The sequence below is a fragment of the Lathamus discolor genome, chromosome 6 (genome assembly GCF_037157495.1).
Source record: "Lathamus discolor isolate bLatDis1 chromosome 6, bLatDis1.hap1, whole genome shotgun sequence".
Taxonomy (NCBI): domain Eukaryota; kingdom Metazoa; phylum Chordata; class Aves; order Psittaciformes; family Psittacidae; genus Lathamus; species Lathamus discolor.
Window position 1 is genome coordinate 55,700,325 of NC_088889.1, and position 20,349 is coordinate 55,720,673.

The 20,349-nt window shown below is 38.3% G+C and overlaps 1 protein-coding gene and 1 long non-coding RNA gene across 4 annotated transcripts in view; one reads left to right on the top strand and one right to left on the bottom strand.

The window, feature by feature from the left end:
- Window positions 1-20,349, top strand: part of ABCC8 (ATP binding cassette subfamily C member 8) — a 74,044-nt gene that overhangs the window by 12,328 nt on the left and 41,367 nt on the right. For all 3 annotated transcript variants that reach the window (XR_010613509.1, XM_065682875.1, XM_065682876.1), the window contains exons 5-12: window positions 221-463; window positions 1,333-1,521; window positions 4,683-4,847; window positions 6,105-6,260; window positions 13,470-13,604; window positions 14,258-14,420; window positions 17,389-17,429; window positions 17,722-17,867. Coding sequence is in view for 2 of the 3 variants with exons in the window: in XM_065682875.1 (XP_065538947.1) it covers window positions 221-463; window positions 1,333-1,521; window positions 4,683-4,847; window positions 6,105-6,260; window positions 13,470-13,604; window positions 14,258-14,420; window positions 17,389-17,429; window positions 17,722-17,867 (1,238 nt within the window). In the remaining variant the exon portion in view is untranslated. The remainder of the gene's footprint in view (window positions 1-220; window positions 464-1,332; window positions 1,522-4,682; window positions 4,848-6,104; window positions 6,261-13,469; window positions 13,605-14,257; window positions 14,421-17,388; window positions 17,430-17,721; window positions 17,868-20,349) is intronic.
- Window positions 15,883-20,349, bottom strand: part of LOC136016147 (uncharacterized) — a 48,905-nt gene continuing 44,438 nt past the window's right edge. Inside the window, exon 3 of the long non-coding RNA XR_010613510.1 lies at window positions 15,883-15,931. This is a non-coding gene — a long non-coding RNA (uncharacterized LOC136016147). The remainder of the gene's footprint in view (window positions 15,932-20,349) is intronic.

Consider the following 20,349-nt stretch of genomic DNA (forward strand, 5'->3'; position numbering starts at 1 on the left):
ATGATTTATTTCTGGACTGGATGCTTCTGATTTTCCTAGTACCTGAGGAAACTGGATTGCTGTGTTGGTTGAATTTGAATGCCTAAGTTCCTTGAGTACTTTTGAGAAACCAAGACTGACTCGCTGATTATCTGCAATGTCTTTTATCTCTCATCTGTTCTTTGTGAATTTTTATTTTCTATGCATTGTGTGATTCTTTTGGTATTTTTCTGAATTTCAGCGGTATGTTTTCTTCAAAACTCCTAAAGAAGTTAAACCTCCTGAGGATCTCCAGGACCTTGGTGTTAGATTCTTACAGCCATTTGTGAATCTGTTATCCAAAGGAACATACTGGTGGATGAATACATTCATCAAGACCGCCCATAAAAAGCCAATAGACTTGAAAACCATAGGCAAGCTTCCCATTGCTATGAGAGCTCTGACCAATTATATTCGCCTTAATGAAGCCTTTGAAGCACAGAAGGTATGCAAAGCATGGAATTGTGTCCATCTTATTACTCAGTGCTTGCATCTTTCATGACTGTTTATGCTGCAAGCATGGTATAAAATTATATTAGCAGATATGATGCAAATGAAGTATCCATTAGCGTAGCTCTCCATAGACAAAGGGTCACATACTCAGTTGTACCTTGTACAAATAGTGAAATTTCTCTACCTAAACATGCATACCAAACACATTACTGGTTAAATGCGTGTAAGTCCGTATATCCTCTATTTTTCTGTGGCAAGTAATTATGGACTGTATTTACTGAACACCATTATAGTTCTTAGTAAGACCCTGGAATCATTCAATTACAGAGTCAATATTAATGAGGCCTCACAGACCTTTTTTTTTCCCAATGTTATTTCAGTTGCAGTTTGTCTGTAGGAGAATTCAGGGCTGAAACTACCTCAGCTCAAATGCAGTTTAACTCTGTCTTGGGAGCTGAGTGTATTCAGGATTTTAAGAGAAGTCTTTTACATCCTGTCTGAAAAGAGTGTAGGTTTCCAGTCTCCATTTACAGGAAAACAAAACCTGTAAGTTCTCTCATTTTACTCTCTCCCCCAGCAACCCACAAACAACACACTTGCTTGATCCCTTTTAAGGGTAGGAAAAAAATCATAGTTCCTCTTGTGGAGCAGAATAATGCTTTGTTCTGCCTCTGTAAAAACAAATGAAACAATAGTTGTAGTTCCTGTGCTTTTCTAGCTCCAAGATTGGTTGTCAATGAATTAAAGCAGGGATAAGAATACCAGTAACTGTCAGACCTGAGGTTAATGTAACATAATCCTTATTATTGTTCGGGGGGGGGGTGGGGGGGTGGATTGTTGGTTTTTTTGTTTTCTGAACAGAACAGAAGGACATCATCTCCACAAGGGTCTGGATCAATTTGGCGTGCTCTCTGCTGTGCATTTGGAAGACCCTTACTTCTCAGTAGCACATTCCGTATCCTGGCTGACTTGCTTGGATTTGCTGGTCCCCTCTGCATCTCTGGGATTGTTTACAATGTTGGAAAAGGAAATAACACCATCCGCCCACAGGTACTGTCAAAAGTCATAAAATAGAGTCAAAGAAGTAATACTATGACTATTATTTAGTCTCAGTAAAGAAAGTGACTCTACACTGTATTTGTGAATGCTAGAAATGATAGTATGTATGTACTGCCTGTTACTGCTTTTATACGCCGATGAGGAGTAAATATGTTACCCAGCATCTAGTCAGGCTTGTATTCTGGAAAATAACCTAATTCAAGATAATGGTGAAGCACATCCAGAATCCCACTAGAATCATAAGGATTTTAGGTAGTCTTGAGTAGCGATTGAATCAAGTATGTGACTAAATGCTTTTCAGAAAGGAAAAAGTATCTTTTTAATAGGCTTGGCTTTTCATTTCCAAAAACGAGTGTTGTCTAAGAGGACTAAAGCAGGCTTTTGTCATCACAATAAAATGCCAAGAAGTTCAACCATGATGAAGAATTTCCACTAGTGCCTTTGGGGACATTGGTTTTGAAAGATCAACTGAAACATATTTTTAAATGATGCTACTTAAATGAATGTTTCCTAAGAAGAAACAGACATACTTCTTGATTAACTTGAGAAAAAAAAAAAAAAGACAACTCATGAGGCACCTTTTCAGTACAATGTATATATAACTCGGGCTGGATTTCTATGAGAAAGATCAGTTTATTTCTGCAGCTCACTTACTGTTTGATATAGGACTTTATTTCCTAAGTCTGTTGACACTAATGGAAATATACCCATTCATTCAAGTACGCTTTGGATTAGGTCCACTGTAAATATTGAAATACACCAGATGCATTGCAGAAAATTTGAGAAAGGCCTCAGGCTAAAATTAATTGTTTATCCATTCTACAATCCTTATCCTAATATTTGGAAACTTTAATATAGCAAGTAGATTCAATGGAAACCATTTAAAGCAGGAAATGAAAACATCAAGACTATAGGACTATGTTGTAGCAAAGTACTGTGGAAGCTTTTGAGCTCTGATTCTTGATAACTTGTTTGGAACACAGTTTCAGCTGAAATAAGACCAAATCGTAATTTATGGATTATCCTATTAAATTTTCCTGTTAAAGTGTTAGCTAGTGCTTCTGTGTGAAAAAAGCTCAGGTGTGGTCCAGATAGGCCCTAAACAACAGCCTCATCCAGCCTTGACATCATCTGTCTCTAGCTAAACGGTAGCCTCATTGTTGCCATTTTCACTGTTTGGGGATCACCTAGAAGCAATATGATGGTGATAAACCATGAGTGATATTTAAGGGTGTTTTACCTTTAGTGAAAGGTTTGCAAGGGGCTTTTCCCTGTTTTTACCTGGTTTATATACTTTTTTTTTTTTTTCAGTTTTTCTGTTAAGAGGCTAATTACCTTTACATTTGAAAATTGCTTTTGCTGGATTAGATGAATTATCTTTCTGAGATGTATGAAAACTTTCTATTTAAACCATCTGTAAGCAGACCGGGGTGTTCAGGAAAACTCCCACGTGTATGCACGTACCTAGCCAACTGGGTCTATTTCAGAAAAAAATACGTCAGTTCTACTGCTAGAAATGTGGTATCCTTACTTGTAATAAGTCAAAAAAGGAGAAGCTTGCCTTATTCATTGTTTGCTCTTGAAAGCTCCAGAAAGAATGTAGCACACTTCCTGGGAGGTGTGTGAAGCAAGCCTTCTAAAACAGTCTTAAAAAGTCAAAGAGAAGTTGGAGGGAAACACTGTTTGTGTCTGATGTGCTGCTGAGTTTGAGAGCATCAGAAAGAATTGCCATACAGTGGGACAGAATCTGACGAGCAAAGTAAGCTGTGAGCACAGCAGAGGGTGTCTTTTACCCATCCCTTAATGTGACATTTTTTTGTTTTAAATAGTTCGGATTGAGAAGATGTTCTAATGAGTCAGTTGTATCTTTCAAACAGAAATTTTGTTTGTGAAACTGAAGGCAAAGAGTTAAATCCTAAAATATAATACTTGCTCTGTTCTTTAGACCTTCTGTGAGAGATATAAACTACCATGGAGCTGGAACTCTTGAGATCGTGTGGGTGTCATAGGCAGTATTAAGTACTTTAGCTAGTGCTGCAGCTAGAGCATGATGGCGTCTTAAATTCTCTCATGCTCTTCATGTTTATTTATAACTCCAGTATCAATATTTACGGCCACCCCAGAACATTCTTTTGACATGAACTTCTCTGAGTGTTAATCATTTCACACCAAAGTAGAGACTGACAGAACGATAACCTTTATATTTTGCTGGTAGCATCTTCCACATTGTACAATGCTAGGATTAGCAGTTCCAGTATTAGGAATATCTGCTGATAGGAAACATACAAATGACACACCAAACCTACAGACTCATTATTTAAAATGGTCATAGGTCCCAGGGTAGCAAAATGCCCAGTATTGATATTTAAGACTGTGTGAGCCTAGGGTCTTTGAAGTATTTAAATAGTGGCCTTTTGCTCAGCCTTTTACTGCTTAGAACCTACTGTCACTTTTAAAAAGTAGTATTATCCTAAAATCATCAGGAAAATGGGACACTGAATGTCCCCAAAGCCATTTCTGAAACTAAGACATCTAATTAATTTCATCAGCTTCTCAGACAAGGTTGCTTGCCTTGTATTTAAAAGGTTCGGTAGATGTTCAGTTATTTCCTTGTGTGTCCTGTGGGCTGACAAGTGTACTTAGACAGCTACTGTAGTTTAAAAAAACTGATGCTCAGTGATTCTGTAAACCATAATGGCCTGGTAATGCATCCAAGACTTTGCAAATATCTTGGTGCTTTCACCAAGTGTGTGTGTGTGATATTTATGTATGTATTTTTAAGTCCTCCTTTTCTCTTAAGTGAGTACTAGGAGAAATAATGTTTGGTTATCTATTAGATAATGTTTTAATGTGAATCGACACGGCACCAAAATTTCATTGCTAGATAAGCATGATTTGTCTAAATGTGATTTGGTGAAAAATAGTATTCTTTTACATGCAGTAAAAAGTGTTATTAGCTGCAGTAATTAGTACTAGCCAAACGTATACGTAGGACAGCATTAAAATTATGCTACTTCTATTACTGTCTTTGATACAATATAGCACAATCTGTAGCAAAGTAACAAACTGTGGTTATCTCTGTTTATTAATTATGCAAAACTTGTAATTAGATTACCCTTGTACCTTATTTCTAACTTTTTTTTTTTTTATAGACCAAAATTCTTGGTGTTTTCTTTATTTCATCTCAAGAGTTCCTGTCCAATGCTTATGTGTTGGCTGTACTCTTATTTTTTGCTCTTCTACTACAAAGGACATTTCTCCAAGCATCATATTATGTTGCTATCGAAACAGGAATCAACTTGAGAGGTGCAATACAGGTAGCCAATATAGTATTAATATCATAAAATCGTACGTGTATTTGTAAATACAAATTATCATTATAGGAGTTAAATTCTGAAACGCTTCTCTACTGAAATGCATTGAATGTAACGTAGACCTGCATTGTTTCTTTTGCATCTTATTTATTTTGTATAAATATTTATTTGTACTCCAGCTTGTATTTCTTCTTTAAGCATAAATTTACTGACAGTAAAACTGAATGTAACTTTTGAAAGAATTCGTGTTGTGAGCTACACCTCTCCCATCTCACAGGTGCACTTTTGTAACATCCCATGCAAATAATACAGCTTTAGAATGTACTTTAGATAAACTTTGGACAAAAGGATAAGTGTATTCCCAATGCGTGTACTAGTATCTTATTCCATGGTCATGACACAAAATCAACCAGGCACTGCAGAGTCTGTAATTACTGAACATAAGTAAGACTAGGAAAATGGAGGTCATAATCATTGTATAACTGTGAACAGCAGATCAAAGTTTTATGTAGCATACCACGATCTGTGACTGGAAATGAAAGAATTAGGGGTAAGATTACAGTATGGTATTGTGAAGTACACTGACTGAAACCTACCATCTGCCAGCTTGAAAGCCAGCCTTTTAAGTTAACACTATCCACTGAACTACATAGAACCTGTGAGAGTCTCTGTGGTGGATGAATGCTTTCAATAGCAGTATAATTGTTTAATTCCCTTTTGATCTTACACTTGGAAGCACTTGTCAGTTGCTAGACTTCTGGATTCCATCCATTAGTTTTCCCTTATTAGAGTGAAGTAGAAAATCTCTAACCAAATAAAAATTTGACCTGGAGTATATAGATAAAAAATTGCACGTCTTTTATCAAGCAGAAGAGCTGCAACTAACTGTAAAATATGTGGACTACAGCAAGTGTAAAAGGGGAATTCCTGGAAAACAGTGCTACTTTAATTTTGTTGAAGAAAAGCTTTGTGTTCTCTGCATTGATAATACACAGAAGATGAGGTAACACCAGCAGCTGGAGCGTTCAAATTATTCAACTTGAAATTTCTAGACATCACTCTAAGCTTTTTGTGGGTGAATAATTAACACAGTAGCTTAAAATTTTTTGTCAGAATATAAAAGGCCAAACTTGAAGCTCTTCATTCATGTTACTGGGAACGTTGGTTTCCCTCCGCATGCTGGACTCCACCTTTGTTTTAGGTGGAGCTAAAAATGTTATTTTATTTCTGTATGCTAACACCTATTGATCTCTCTTACAGACAAAAATATACAATAAAATTATGCAGCTTTCAACTTCCAACATGTCTATGGGGGAGATGACTGCAGGTCAGATCTGTAACCTTGTTGCCATAGACACAAATCAGCTGATGTGGTTCTTTTTCCTCTGCCCTAACCTTTGGGCTATGCCAGTACAGGTAAGTAGGTGGAACATACTTTTGTTATTAATGTGCGTCAGTCTGTGGTGGTTGATTGCTTATTAAAGACAAAAAATAAAAAAGATTTCAAGTTATTACCATCTAGAAACATTGTATATAATATATTTCACATCTGTGACAGGATTGTAGATATTTTGGATTGTATTAAGCTTTTGCTGCTGCGAAACATGCTTTGTAACAAGAATTTATAGAGTGCAGCAGGTTGCGTAATTCCAGAGCATTCATTTATTACATCAGGGGAGTTAACTGGAATATACTGTAATCATTTGTTTCCTGAATCCCAGCAGAAGCAAGAGAAGTAGCCATTTATTCAAAAATATGATTGCTTATGGATGATCCTTTGGACATCCCTCAAAACTACTGCTGCACTATAGATGACAAATTCTAGCATATGAAATTCCACAGATTAATTTGTTATATGAAATAGTTTCGCTGGTTTGTTCTCTCTGGTGTCTTTGGTCTCCTATCTCTAAATACTACTCTTATCCCTTCAGTCCCACATACATAACAGAGCAGGTCTCTGTTCTTAGTCACACTCAGTTGCCTGGTGACTCCTGGTTCCGTGTCCTGTAGTGTGGTGTAATACCCAGTGAACTACAGCTGTGTCTTATAGAGTCTTTAAGAAGAGGAAAGCAGACTCCTAGAGGGTACTTTCACAGTTGATTGAAGTTAATCTTAAACCTGTTCCCATACTGAAACTGGAGCTCATATGCAACGTCCGACATGGAAATACAGTATTTTTACATCCTTTATTGTTCCAGCTCTATAGTCTGTGCACTGTGTCATGTGAACTTGCAGAGCTACTGAAACACTCATATGATTAAAAGTAATCTTGTTTCAGGGAGGTCATATTCCTCTGAGTCTGTGAAGTGGTTAATCTCATTGGCCATGTGATTGAGTTTATGCTAGTAGACACAGAGTAGTAGGAGGTCAGACCAATCTCAGCACAACCTTGGATCATTTTTCAAAGTTCTTGCTTACTGAAATGGTGGAAAAGTGTAAATGACTTAGTTTGGAAGAGCCGGTACTTAAACAAAACTGTAGAAACCTCCTGCACTCCCGTTTAGAAATTTCCTGGGAAAGCTGTCAGTAAAGCACATAGTGTCATCTAATATTAATACAGTACCCTGCAAGTCTTTCTGCTTTCTTCCAGCTACTTGGTATATTTCTGTCGAGAGTGCTTCCATGCTAAAAGTAAATACAAACAGAAAAGTTTAAATTCTCTCAGTATTTTCTAAAAGTACCATTTAGCTTCAAAAACGTGATGAAAACTCTATTGTGTTCATGTCACAAAGGTGGTCTGGTTCCAGCACTATGCAGAGGCTGATTTGGCTGGTGTGAAAGTCGGAAAGCTGCAAGTCATCTACCCAGCAGCTTTGCATTTTGGGCTGCATGCTCTGGCCCCAAAATTAATTTTCATGACACTGTATATGGACTGCAACTGGCAGATCAGATTTCCAGTCAGTTTCTAACATGGCTTTGGGAGTGTAGCTTAGGAGTTCCGGTGTCCATCAGCCTCCATACTACTGATTTTCTTCTGTAAGGTGTTGAGCATGTAAGAATATTATGTTGAAAAACTGGGGATGGGGAAGAAAAGGCAGCCGTTCAGGTGAATGTCCTTCAAGGAGTAAGCTGCTAGACTGCTGGCCATTAGGAGATCAGGATTATTTTCTGACAATAAAGATACATATTAGAATTGAGTGGATTTTATAGTTGTTCCTGTCAAAGTTTTTTGTCAAGCTGCTACAGATCAAATGAGCAAGTCCTCTTTTGTGATTGTCTTAAAATCATCTGATTGCATGTTAAAAGCACATTAATTTGCTAATCTGGAAAAAAAACCCTTGTCTTAAGTGTTTTCCCTGGATTTGGTTTTTATCTCACTGACAAAAATACTGGGCAGGGGCAATACAGGTCCTTCTCCATTGTCAGTGATAGTGAGCTCTTGAATATGCCTTGCATGCACTTGAGTAGTCTCAATCTTGGGGAGTATTCTCTGGATAAAAAAAAAAGAAGCTAATTTCCTCTTGAAACACTCTGGGAGTCTTCACTTTTTTGCTTTATGTGTTTGAAATATGTTACCTTATGTCTTCTAGTATCTCAGTGGTAGTGAGGGGTAGATTGCTTCCAAGATTGCAGTAGGATGCAGGAGAAAGAAATTGTCTGAAGCTCTGATAAAACTCTCACCCCAATGAGAGTTGTGTAAAGTTTCAAATCAGGATAGTGAGCACTTTAAGATGTAACAATCAGCAGGTTACTGATGATATCTTTTAACTGTACTTTCATGTTTAGCATTTTCATTTACTCTGCATGTGTGAGCTGTATGTAACTATACCTGTTAAAATCTAATATTTCTAGTGATTGTAGTCATATTTATACAGGTCACGGTGTGGGTGTACTCTACAGTATAAATGCTTTTGTCCCTTTCTTGTGTAGGAGTAACTGCATTGGGGTACAGACCAGTTTTCCTAATCTACTCTGGAGAGGTTTATATGCCAGTTAAAAACATTTTGCTTTTTTACAATTGAAAAAGGGTGATGGGTATAGCAATTATCAGCAGGAATTTTTCAGAAGAAACTTGATGCAGCATCAAGATGGTTTCTCTGAATTTAGGTGGGGGAAGGGGAGGGAAATGGGAACAACATAATTTTAAAGTGTGGTGGTGGGGAAATCATGATCAAGGAGTGTGTTATAATAGTGATTTCTCATTGCAAAAGAGAAGACAACTATAATGAAAAGAAACCAATATGAAATCTCATATTAAGTGTGGTTACAAGTTGGTAGTTTGTTAGTAATAATTTGGATATCAGGATACTTTTTGTCCACTTACTAGAAGTCCCCTGCAACAAGAAAACAGTGATTGTGCACTGATAAAATGATGTTGAAAGAGCTGTGAGGCATTAAGAAGAGTCAGACCCTTTAACAGTAGTGCTTAGTGTTCAATTGTTCCCTAGGCTTAGTCTCCATTGTACGTCTGTTAGTAAAACAGACAATGGAAGAGGTGCCAATTTCATGTACTTTTTTTGTAAGACCAATCTGGCAGCTCAGTGTAGAGAGTCCTCTAGCACAACTGAGAATTAAGCCAATTTTATTGCACAGACTGTAACAGCATTTTGATCTAATGTGATTTCCTAAGTCTTTTTGAAAATATGATTATATTTGCATTAAAATTCATCCTGCAGTGTTTCTCAGCAGATAAGGACAGTCAGTGTCAAAACATGCTCCTGTTTTGTGGATGGGGCAGGCATTGCAAGGCACAAATTGATGGGTCATGTTGGTCACAAAGGTTTCTTCAAAACATAGAATCACAGAACCATAGAATAGTTAGGGTTGGAAGGGACCTTAAGATTATCTAGTTCCAACCCCCCCCGCCATGGGCAGGGACACCTCACACTAAACCATGTCACCCAAGGCTTTGTCCAACCTGGCCTTGAACACTGCCAGGGATGGAGCATTCACAACTTCCTTGGGCAACCCATTCCAGTGCCTCAGCACCCTTACAGTAAAGAACTGTAAAGTGCCCTGATCATCCTCGTGGCCCTCCTCTGGACTTGTTCCAACAGTTCCATGTCCTTTTTATGTTGAGGACACCAGAACTGCACACAATACTCCAGGTGAGCTCTCATGAGAGCAGAGTAGAGGGGCAGGATCACCTCCTTTAACCTGCTGGTCACGCTCCTTTTGATGCAGCCCAGGATACGGTTGGCTTTCTGGGCTGCGAGCGCACACTGAAGCCAGCTCATGTTCATTTTTCCATCAACCAGCACCCCGAAGTCCTTCTCTGCAGGGCTGCTCTGAATCTCTTCTCTGCCCAACCTGTAGCTGTGCCTGGGATTGCTCCCACCCAGGTGTAGGACCTTGCACTTGGCATGGTTGAACTTCATAAGGTTGGCATCAGCCCACCTCACAAACATGTCAAAGTCCTTCTGGATGGCATCCCTTCCCTCCAGCATATCAACCGAACCACACAGCTTGGTGTCATCGGCAAACTTGCTGAGGACGCGCTCTATTGCACTGTCAAACAAGTTTCCACAACATTCATTCAATACCTTGTTTTATGAGGCAGCCAAAGCAATTACTGAATGTTCAAGAAATGCCTAATAAAAAGTTGCACAAGCTTCAATATTATTTACAATTTTTAATTGTTGTATAGCTCTTAACAATCATCATTTCAGTATCTGCTGTGGATTATTTGATAGCCATTCATAACAAGTTAGGTTTTCTACAGAGTCCAGATAATTTGAGCTCCATCTCTGCTCTAATTGTGGTCTGTAGGAGCTTTATCATTGCCTTGAAGACTGTTTGAAGGACATTGAAATCCATTAAGAGAGGCCCAGGGATGCCTGTCAATTGAAAGATGCCTTCAGTAGGTTTGGCTCAAACTCTGGGAGCAAAATGAAGCCCTGAAAAGGCTTCTCCCCGCAGTGCCCCCACCTCCATTTTATAAACACCATTGTTTGCTTTCATTGTGATTATTAAAAAATTCTGTATTCTCATATCTCTGGTTCATTGGCAGGGATAGCTTACAGATGTAGTGAAAGGACATTTTCTCTTTCAAAACTGGCCACAAAGCAGTTTCTGGCTGAAAGTATTTGCTGTCTTCAATAAATAATCAAGACAACATAACCAGAGCTATTGGTGAGCTTCTTGGTTGTGATATAGATCTCTGGCAGGTAAGAGCTTTGGGATTTTGATGAAAGAAGGAAAGTGTTTCATTACACAGTTTTTTTTAAATGTTATCATTACCCTCTCAGAAATATTAATGAGAGCCTTTCCATCTGCCAGGTACTGTCCTCCTGCTGTTCACATATTAGCCACATACTGCTTATTCTTGTCTGTTTAGTGTGTGGTGTGATAAATATAGAATTACTTGCAATAGTGCTTACAGATTTCAGCATTTTACAGATATGAATATTCACACTTTTTTTGTCACATACATGATGAACATATTTTAAAGGTTTGCCCTTATTATTGCAATATAAAGAAGATGAAAATGGGATCATTTTAAATCTATTCGAAACACAGAATTTTTATTGCCAAGATTAACCTTTTCAACAGCTGGAGAAGCAGCTGTGAGCTAGCAACTTCCTCAGGACCCAGTAGCTGGAATAGCTTTACCCTTGTCCATGTGAGAAGCTGAGACTCTAGAACCAGCCAGTCCCATAAGGTACTTGGCAATCAACTGGTAGTGAGGGAAAGACATACAACAAGCAGGGAGTCAGAGTTCCGCACTGACTTCGTATTTTTGCACACCTCTTAACTGTGCACTGTTTAATGCTTCTCTGTATTTTGAGTGCCTAGATTGTCTGTGCATGAAGAAGCAGTTGGGAATGAATAGCTTGTTCTCTAAAGACCAAGACCATTTCATGTTCTGGAGGGGAGCTCTGCCAGGGCTATCTGACAGAGGCCTTGCATGTTTTCTTCTGCTTCATACACTCATGAATTTCCTGACTTCACGTCAAAGCAGATTGCTCACTTACTTTTCACTAAAGATTTTTAATCTACAATTTAACCTTTGCTCTTACTAGATTTGTGGTGTATATATAACAGGACTTTACTTTCATGTTACCATGTGTTCTAAGTAAATACTGTGAGTCACATTAGTTGAGTTCATCTGCAGAGAGGCATCAAAGGCTTGTGAAGAAGAAAAATAGAGATCTGTCTTTTTCTGTGTGCCTTAAATTCATCGAAGACTGGAAACTAAGGACTGGCTTTTTCTTCATGGAAATGCCCAATTCTCATAAATATGTGTGGGAATGGATGGGTGTATGACTACTGAGCTTCAAAATGATGGAAGGATAGTGTTTCTGTGGGGGTTATGAAAGCATGTGAATATAGAAGAGCAGTAGATAACGCTTTAAGGAAATTTCACTTTTTTAATTAGAGAAATGATGTATGAAATTAACTTTCTATCACCATATTTTCTGATTAATGTATCAGTTTATACTGAAATATACATAGCATGTCTGTGCTCCAGATCGTTCAGGAGTCAGTCATTAGAATGGTGGTAATTAACATTGGTAGCTCATATATTTTGAATGGATTTATTGAGCTGCTTACAGTATCCCTTTCCATCTAGGCTCTGGCTTTGTCTCTAGGTTCTCATTTATCCAAAGACAAACTTTAGTCTTTTAAGCTGTTTCTCTCCAACCATTTTTTTAATAGTTATTGCCAGTCCGGTACTGTGTATCCTTAAACTAGCTCCTTGCAAGTTTATGTTAGAGTTCATTTGAAGTTAAGGTTCTTAGTCATATGATTATGATGTTCCTTTTTTATTTACTGTTCAGCAATAATATCAAGTTAACAATTGCAAGATCAGTTGTTTTCAATAATATTCCATACTAATTTCTATAGTAAGCAAAAAAATATTCCTTCTTTATGGAAGTCCCAGTGTTGTAGTCTAGTGAGTTTTTGTTAAACTTGGAGGTGTAATTTCTTCCCTGGTATAAAAATGCTTAAATGCCAAAGAAGAAGATTAATTTGTAAGTTAAAGAAAATGTATGCTATGAAATCTGGCCAATAGGGAAATATATTTAATAATGACTCTAAAGGGAATATCTCAAGGTGTACTTAAACAGGGAGATTTAGTTTAGATATAAGGAAGAAATTCTTTACTGTGAGGGTGGTGAAGCACTGGAACAGGCTGCCAAGACAAGCTGTGGATGCGCCATCCCTGGCAGTTTTCAAGGCTAGGTTGGACAGGGCTTTGAGCAACCTGGTCTAGTGGAAGGTGTCCCTTCCCATGGCAGGCAGTTGGAACTAGATGATCCCTTCCAATCCAAACCATTCTATGATTCTTTGAAAAGAAAATTTTATTTAAAGATTTCATTTTTTTTAAAACAATTTATTTTAAAAGTTGCTTTAAATAGCTGTGAGAATTACATTATAGAAGACACACAAATCTGTGCAATCTTCTTCTATTTGTAATGGAAAGTCCACGGAACAGAAATACACAGAATCCACAAGTTGGGGAGGAACACTAGGCGGGCTTATTTTGTCCTCTGACAGAATATCCTGATTTATCACACCCCACTGTGCCAGTGATGCAGAGCATATGATTGTGTGTAGGATTAACTGCATTGGCTGTTGGGTTTGAACCTGCTGTCCAATTACCCCGCAGTCGGTCTTTATGGTGCAAACCCAAAGTGAAGGCATCTCAAGCCTACCCTTCACTTTCTTTTCTCCCAACAGATAATTGTAGGAATTCTTCTGCTGTACTACCTTCTTGGAATCAGTGCCTTAATTGGAGCAGCAGTAATCATAGTCCTTGCACCGGTTCAGTACTTTGTAGCAACAAAACTCTCGCAGGCCCAAAGAAGCACATTGGTAAGTGTCTTCAAACTCATACATGATATAAATATCACCCCTGGTAGTTTTATGTTGGTCTGTGTTTGGAATTACAGTCCAATTACAGATACTTGAGCTAGCCTGAAAACTGAAAGCGGAGTAACTTCCAATTATGCATTAGTGGAAGTATAAGTTTACCATTGTATTACTGTGCCTGAGCCAGCTGGCCCTTCTCAGAGTCAAGGTTCCCTACTACAGGATCACAGCTTCTTGCTAACATGGTCTTGCTGCTCTGAAGCCTGGCATCGTTGTTTCCGTATCATGTTCACTGAGCAGAGCAGCATGCCCAGTCATAGCTTGTCTGCGTGTTCTGATCTCCTCTGTATGTTGTCAGTGTGCCCAGTGTGCTGGGCAGTAGCAGTTCTGAGAAGTTGCCTTGCAAGTGATTGAAGAGCTGCCAGAGGAGTAAAGTTTTCAGTACAAGCTATACAATTTTGGTGTGCAAACAAACAGCGTTTTCATTTGAGTCCTAGGGGAGCTCACCTTTGAAAATAACAAAACATCTGAATGGACAGAACTAGTAAACCTGACTGATTACAAGGGGCTGCATACAATTTTTGTGTGATGCTTATGTTTAGGGGAGAGATGCTTTAATTATAGTCTCTAAGTAAATCTGTATGTAAATGTTGCAGGAGTACTCCAATGAGAGACTGAAGAAGACAAATGAGATGCTTCGAGGCATTAAACTCCTTAAACTCTATGCTTGGGAACACATCTTTCACAGCAGTGTAGAGGAAACCAGACAAAAAGAAATGACTAGCCTCAAGTCTTTTGCCCTTTATACCTCCATATCCAGTAAGTCTCTTCCTTTATTCTAATCCACTCTTCAGCTAGTGCATTATTAGCTACTAACGAGTTTACCATTTCTCTGTTGAGATTGTTTCAGTTGCTTTAGGCTCTGATCTGTACTCCTCACTTTCCAATTAGTCGAACTTTCTATTTATTTCAGTAGATTTTTGCCTGTATGGGGAATATGCCTGAAAGAGAAATTCAACATTAATGCTTGATAGCATTAAGTTTTCTGGACAAAAGCTTTTAAGGGAAAAGTGTTTCACAGGCTACCTTCAGCCAGCAATATTCTCCTCTGTAACATAGCATTCAGGAGGAAGCATTTTTTGAGGGTTTGGGTTTGGGTTTTTTTCCCCCTTTTTCCCCTTCCTGCATTTTGCACAATGCAGTATATCATAATATATGACAGGCATTGCCTTTGCATTGAAGCTTCAACAGATGGTACTTACACTTTCTTACTCAAATTTTGGATTTCTTATGAAAAATAAGTGATACTTAAGACCATTTCTATATCCTGGAAAGGAAAAATATGAGAATCCTGGCAATTTCATCATATCATATCCAGATTCTTTTGTCTCATGTTCTCTTTCAGGCTGCTTAAAGGCATTTATTATACTTTTTCAAAGACCTAGGGCCAATTGAACTCTGTATTTGACATCACACACAACACCTATATAATTGCTACTGTAATACTTTAGAGAGAATTAGTAAAGTCATACTGAAGAGCACTGTCCATATAAACAGTAAGGTATTAGTGAAGTGGAAACTTTCAGCGAGAAGCATTCAAATGCCACAAGGTTCCTATACAAATTCCTTCTAGGCTAATAAGGAGGACTACTCTTCAGGAAAATAACTTGCAATGTGGTTAGCGTTATTTGATCTAATTTGCTCGAGAGATGTGACCAGAAACTTCATCCTATACCCAGATCAGCACAGATGTGCTCTCTTTGTCTGCAGTGCTTCATGTGGCATTAGAATCTATTTATAGTCAGGGCCACAGGTTCAGCTGTAGGACTGAAGGAGCTGTGGAGGTTTATTTGATTTTAGATCCCTACAGTACCATTTATGACATCAAGGAAAAGGTGCATTCGTCCCAGAAGTACTGACTGTTCTGTAAAGAAATGGTGATGTAAGTGAGAACACATATTTACTGATGCTTCGTGAAACATTCAGTGTTTATATTTGCATTCTTGTTTTGTACTACATGTGATATTTATGGTTATGTAAGACGCAGCAGTTAATTTCTCAGCTAGGGTAAAACAGTGCAGCTTTTTTATGTTGATGATGCGTATAATTTTGGCTTATAAAAGGTTCCTGTAATTTCAGCCTAGAATTTTCATACACCCTTTGTTGTTAGATGAAATTACAGTGATCTTTACAAACTTGCACTTCAGCAGACTAAAAAGGGAATGGGAGAACTTACCTTTTTTCTTACCGTAAGTGTAATTGGAATGACAGGCATGAGCAGCACAAAACATGTTTGCTAATATTGTAGCAAATGTATGATTTCATTTTTTCTAAAAAAAAAGACAAAAAAGAATGAAAAAGGCAGGAGTTGATCAAGATTTTATGTATTATTGATCAGAAGGAAGGCAGACACTTCCTAGAATAATAAGAAAGCAGAAATGAGATTTTTATATATATATATATTTTTTTAATGTACAGTTTGGAATAGACTGGAATTCTTTTCTAAATGCACTTAGCTACTAACATGAATGAAAAAACATGCTTGGAGTTACTTCCATTCATGAGGAATAGATTTGCATTGGGTTACAAAAACTATGCCTACAAGTTTCAGGCCAGCGTAGGCTAGACCACAAAAAAATTCCACTTCAAGAATGCATGGAAACTGCATCTCATTTGCCTCCCCTCTGTGCCTGTATCCAGTGTCTATGTATATGGAGTTGTTCATGTGACTATAAAAGCTATTATAGAAATTAGCTCTTTCTATCATTTTAATGAAATGTGTCCACCGGACTCAAAGCTGGGTTGCAAAGTTGGTAGCGACAACTTTTGAGTTTCAGCATTGAATTCTGTAACAAAGAAGATTCCTATATTTTTTTTATACCAATTAGTAAAATTGTCCTCCGGTCAGTTTTGGTATGATTTAGTGTACACTATATAATCAGAAAAGACAAAGAAAGGAGGGGTTTTCCTATTTTTTTGAATTTTTGCCTAATCTGTCAGAAGGCAAGTAACTCCAGGCTTTCTCACAGGAAAATAACAATAGTTACTATCCTAAAATATTCAGAAACAGCTGAAAACATTTTTCTCAGTTTTCAGTCTGGCTTTTTCCAGTAATACAATGCTTTTGACTGCATCTAATTAAACCAAAAAACTTTGGTTGGTTTATTTTAAAAAACATTCTATTATTCTGGACACTTGTATAATTGAAAAAAATTAAAATTAAAATGAACAATCCCCAAATTCCAGTGGCTCAAAAAGTCCTTATTCTTTGCTTAGAGCACCTTTCCAGTACTAAAAGGGACCTACAAGAAATCTGGAGAGGGACTTTTTACAAGCGCATGTAGTGACAGAACAAGGGGTAATGGCTTTAAACTGAAAGAAGGTAAGTTTAGATTAGACATTAGGAAGTTCTTTACTGTGAGGGTGGTGAGGCACTGGAATGGGCTGCCCAGTGAAGATGTGGCTGCCCCATCCGTGGAAGTGTTCAAGACCAGTTTGGATGGGGCTTTGAGCATGGTGGAAGGTGTCCCTGCCTCTGGCAGTGGGTTTGGAACTAGATGATGTTTAAGGTCCCTTCCAACCCAGGCCATTCTAGGATTCTATGACGTGCAGAGAGGTAAACTGTAGGTATTTTAAAACAGTGTATTGATGTGTGTAGATACTTGTGCATTTTGTCCTATTTTAAGCATTGAAATAAGCATTGTGAACCAGTGCTAGCAGTATTTAAACATTTAGCATGTCTGAATGGAAATAGTTTCTAAGTATTCCTACGTGTTTCCCTTCACAGTCTTTATGAATGCAGCGATACCAATTGCAGCAGTACTTATAGTAAGTATGGACTTTTCTAAATAGTGTCATTACAACTGCATTTTCAAGTATAAGTGATGTGGAAATGAGGAAGGAAGAGGACAGGATGCAAACCTGCTACTATTTGCAATTCATCTGGGTGAGAATGGAAAATGCCCACTTGTCTGTGGCCAGAAGCAGTCTGGAATATGCAGCACTCCCCCAAGAGAGTATAAATTAAGATTCTGCAAATGAAATGCATCTGAAATATGAAGTCTTCGTGTGTTCCCTTCTTGATGACAAAACACTGATGATGATGTCTGTCTCTTTATAGACATTTGTGGTCCATGCTCATCTGACAAGAAATGCTGACTTTTCCCCATCGGTGGCATTTGCCTCCCTCTCACTGTTTCATATTCTTGTGTCTCCATTGTTCCTGCTCTCCAGTGTTGTTAGGTCGACCGTCAAAGCATTAGTAAGGTGAGAACTGTAAAATTAATATCCTTGCTACCACCTCTCAGACTTCTGAGAATGTGCCTATTGCTCATTTTGTAATTGTAATTAGAAATAATGCGGTGATTATTTATGGTTTTGTTGTAAATTGCTTTCCAACTTTCCACCTTGCATGGTTCCCTTGGTGGTAGCATGTGGGCCATGTTCTTTGCTGCTAAAAATGTCATAACCAGTATTTTGTGGTCCATGGCTAGTACACAGGTTGAGCTATATTGGTATGGCATGCAACTTACATGTGCTAACAACACAGAAACGGAAAACTTACTGAAGATTTAGTTCTGTAAATCACCCAAATGTTTCCTTCCATCAAGCATGTAGAAGCGAAAAGGGTGATCACAGAAGCACATATGTTTGTTTCAGTGTTTGACTCTTGGGCTGTGCTCAGCCTCCAACCCTCTGCCTGAGAGGTTGCCTCTTGTTGCAGAGTTAGATTTAAATGAACAAAACATAGAAGTCAGTGTTAAGTGTGAGATTAAGTTAATGACTAAATGTTTACTCTTGACTTGATGAATTTTTACTTTGTTATGAACATGTCAGTCTGTGTTCAGAGTGAAATTACAAACAGTAGAACTGATGTTTCACTGGGAGTTTTACTTTTGAGTATCAAGAGATTAGTGTGAAAAACCTTTTAATGCTTTTTCATATGCAGTAACATATGCAGTGTAATGCTACCTGACTGATGTGGGGAGGCAGAGAGAGTTTGGGCTTCTTACTTTACTAGGATCTCTCTGTGACCTTCAATATAGCTGTCTTTAGAGCATTCTAAATTCTAGGACAGATACTGGACACCAGCCCTTGCTTAATTACATTTGTGTCACTTTGGAGATGGAAAGAAGACTCCAGCAGGAGGCTGAGATTGCCCTTGCTGTTTCAAAGTTCCCTGAGAGTGCAAAGTCAGAGCTGTGTCCTCTCTCCTGACAAGTGTGAAATCTGAGAGCATCAGCAGCTGGCATGAAATGTTTTGCAGCCACTGTGGTAGTCCCTAGAGTCATGGCAAATTGTCACGCTAAGATCACAGCCAGCAAAGTATCTAGGGGCTCACACTGGTGCTGGTAAGGGGCATTTATTTTGGCTTGTCTTGGGCTTTCTTTGCAAATGAATTGTGTGCCTATTAATGCTGCAGGAACAAAGAAGTTAGTATCTACCAAGTATTAATGGTTGGCAGCCAGATGCTCTTAATGAGTTTTTCTGTAGTTATCTTCTTGTTAGCAGGCTATTACACTGCCATTTGTAGCACAGACATAAATCCCCTGGTTCAAAGTCTGTCAAAGAGCTGATGTGACCCTTTTTCTTCTTGGCTGTCCATATAGTAACCCAGGTAGTGTTCCAAAGTGCGTTTCTCCTTACTGCTGCTGGTGCTTCTTTGGATGTGTCTTCTGAATATCCCGTCCTTCAGTGCAATATTTTGGAAGTGTGTGTCTGATATTTTCAACTCATGCAAACACATGCTTGCTTGAACAGTGAAAGAGCAGACAAAAAACTGAGCACCAATTGATGTATTTCTCAAATGTGAGCTCTTCAAGGACAAAGGATACAGTGTACATTTTTCCATCAGCAAAGGTCAGGTAGCAAGAGTGGAATTGTGTATCTTCCTGGGTTTAATATGAAACTGCTTTTTCAGTCAGCTGTGTAAATAACCGTGTTTTAATCAATACGTCTATTCTGTGGCTTAAAAATAAGCTTCCCCGTGGAGATAATGGAATACTAGTGAAACTGCAATGTCGGTGAGAGCTCTGCAGAGAACATACCTTTTTTATTCTTTAGGAGTGTAGAGCAGTGTGGCATCCTGAAATACGAGTTGCTGCCTTTATCAAAGATTTTCTCACAGTTCTGCTGTGTTTCCGCAGTAATTGCCATAGGAGCAGCAATTCCAGAATTAAGCAGAGCATTAGACAAAGGGGTTGCAGAGAGAAGTCTTAGCACTTGAGAGTAAAGGCACCTTGATACACAGCCAGCGAGTAGAGAGCAAGATGAAACTTCCAAATGGCTGAATAAAGACATGATTTTATTTGGGTATGCATGGTCCAAGATTATGCTTACTGTGTTCTCTTCCTCCTACTCTAGACACTGGAGCAATTAAAGGGGACTTCTCTATCTGCATTTTCTACCCTCAGAGCAATTATTCAAATATCAGTGTAATTTTCCTATGGAGAATGTAGGTGCAGCTGCATACCAAGTCTATATAGGCAGCATCTAAACCATCATTTTGTCTATTCGAAGACATGTAAAATGTTCTTGTAAACATCTGGTTCACTGAACAAAAAAAGTAGGATCATTCCTAGCCCTCTTTTCTAGAGCTTTGTGAAAATAGATATAAATAACTCCAAGTGATGTGGCTTCTAATTTCTTCCTTTGAGGTAACAGACCTTCCCATTAAGGAATTTTAGCCTGAGACTGAACCTAGATTAGTTATTGCTCCTCTTGTCCTATCCCACATAGTTACTCTCCC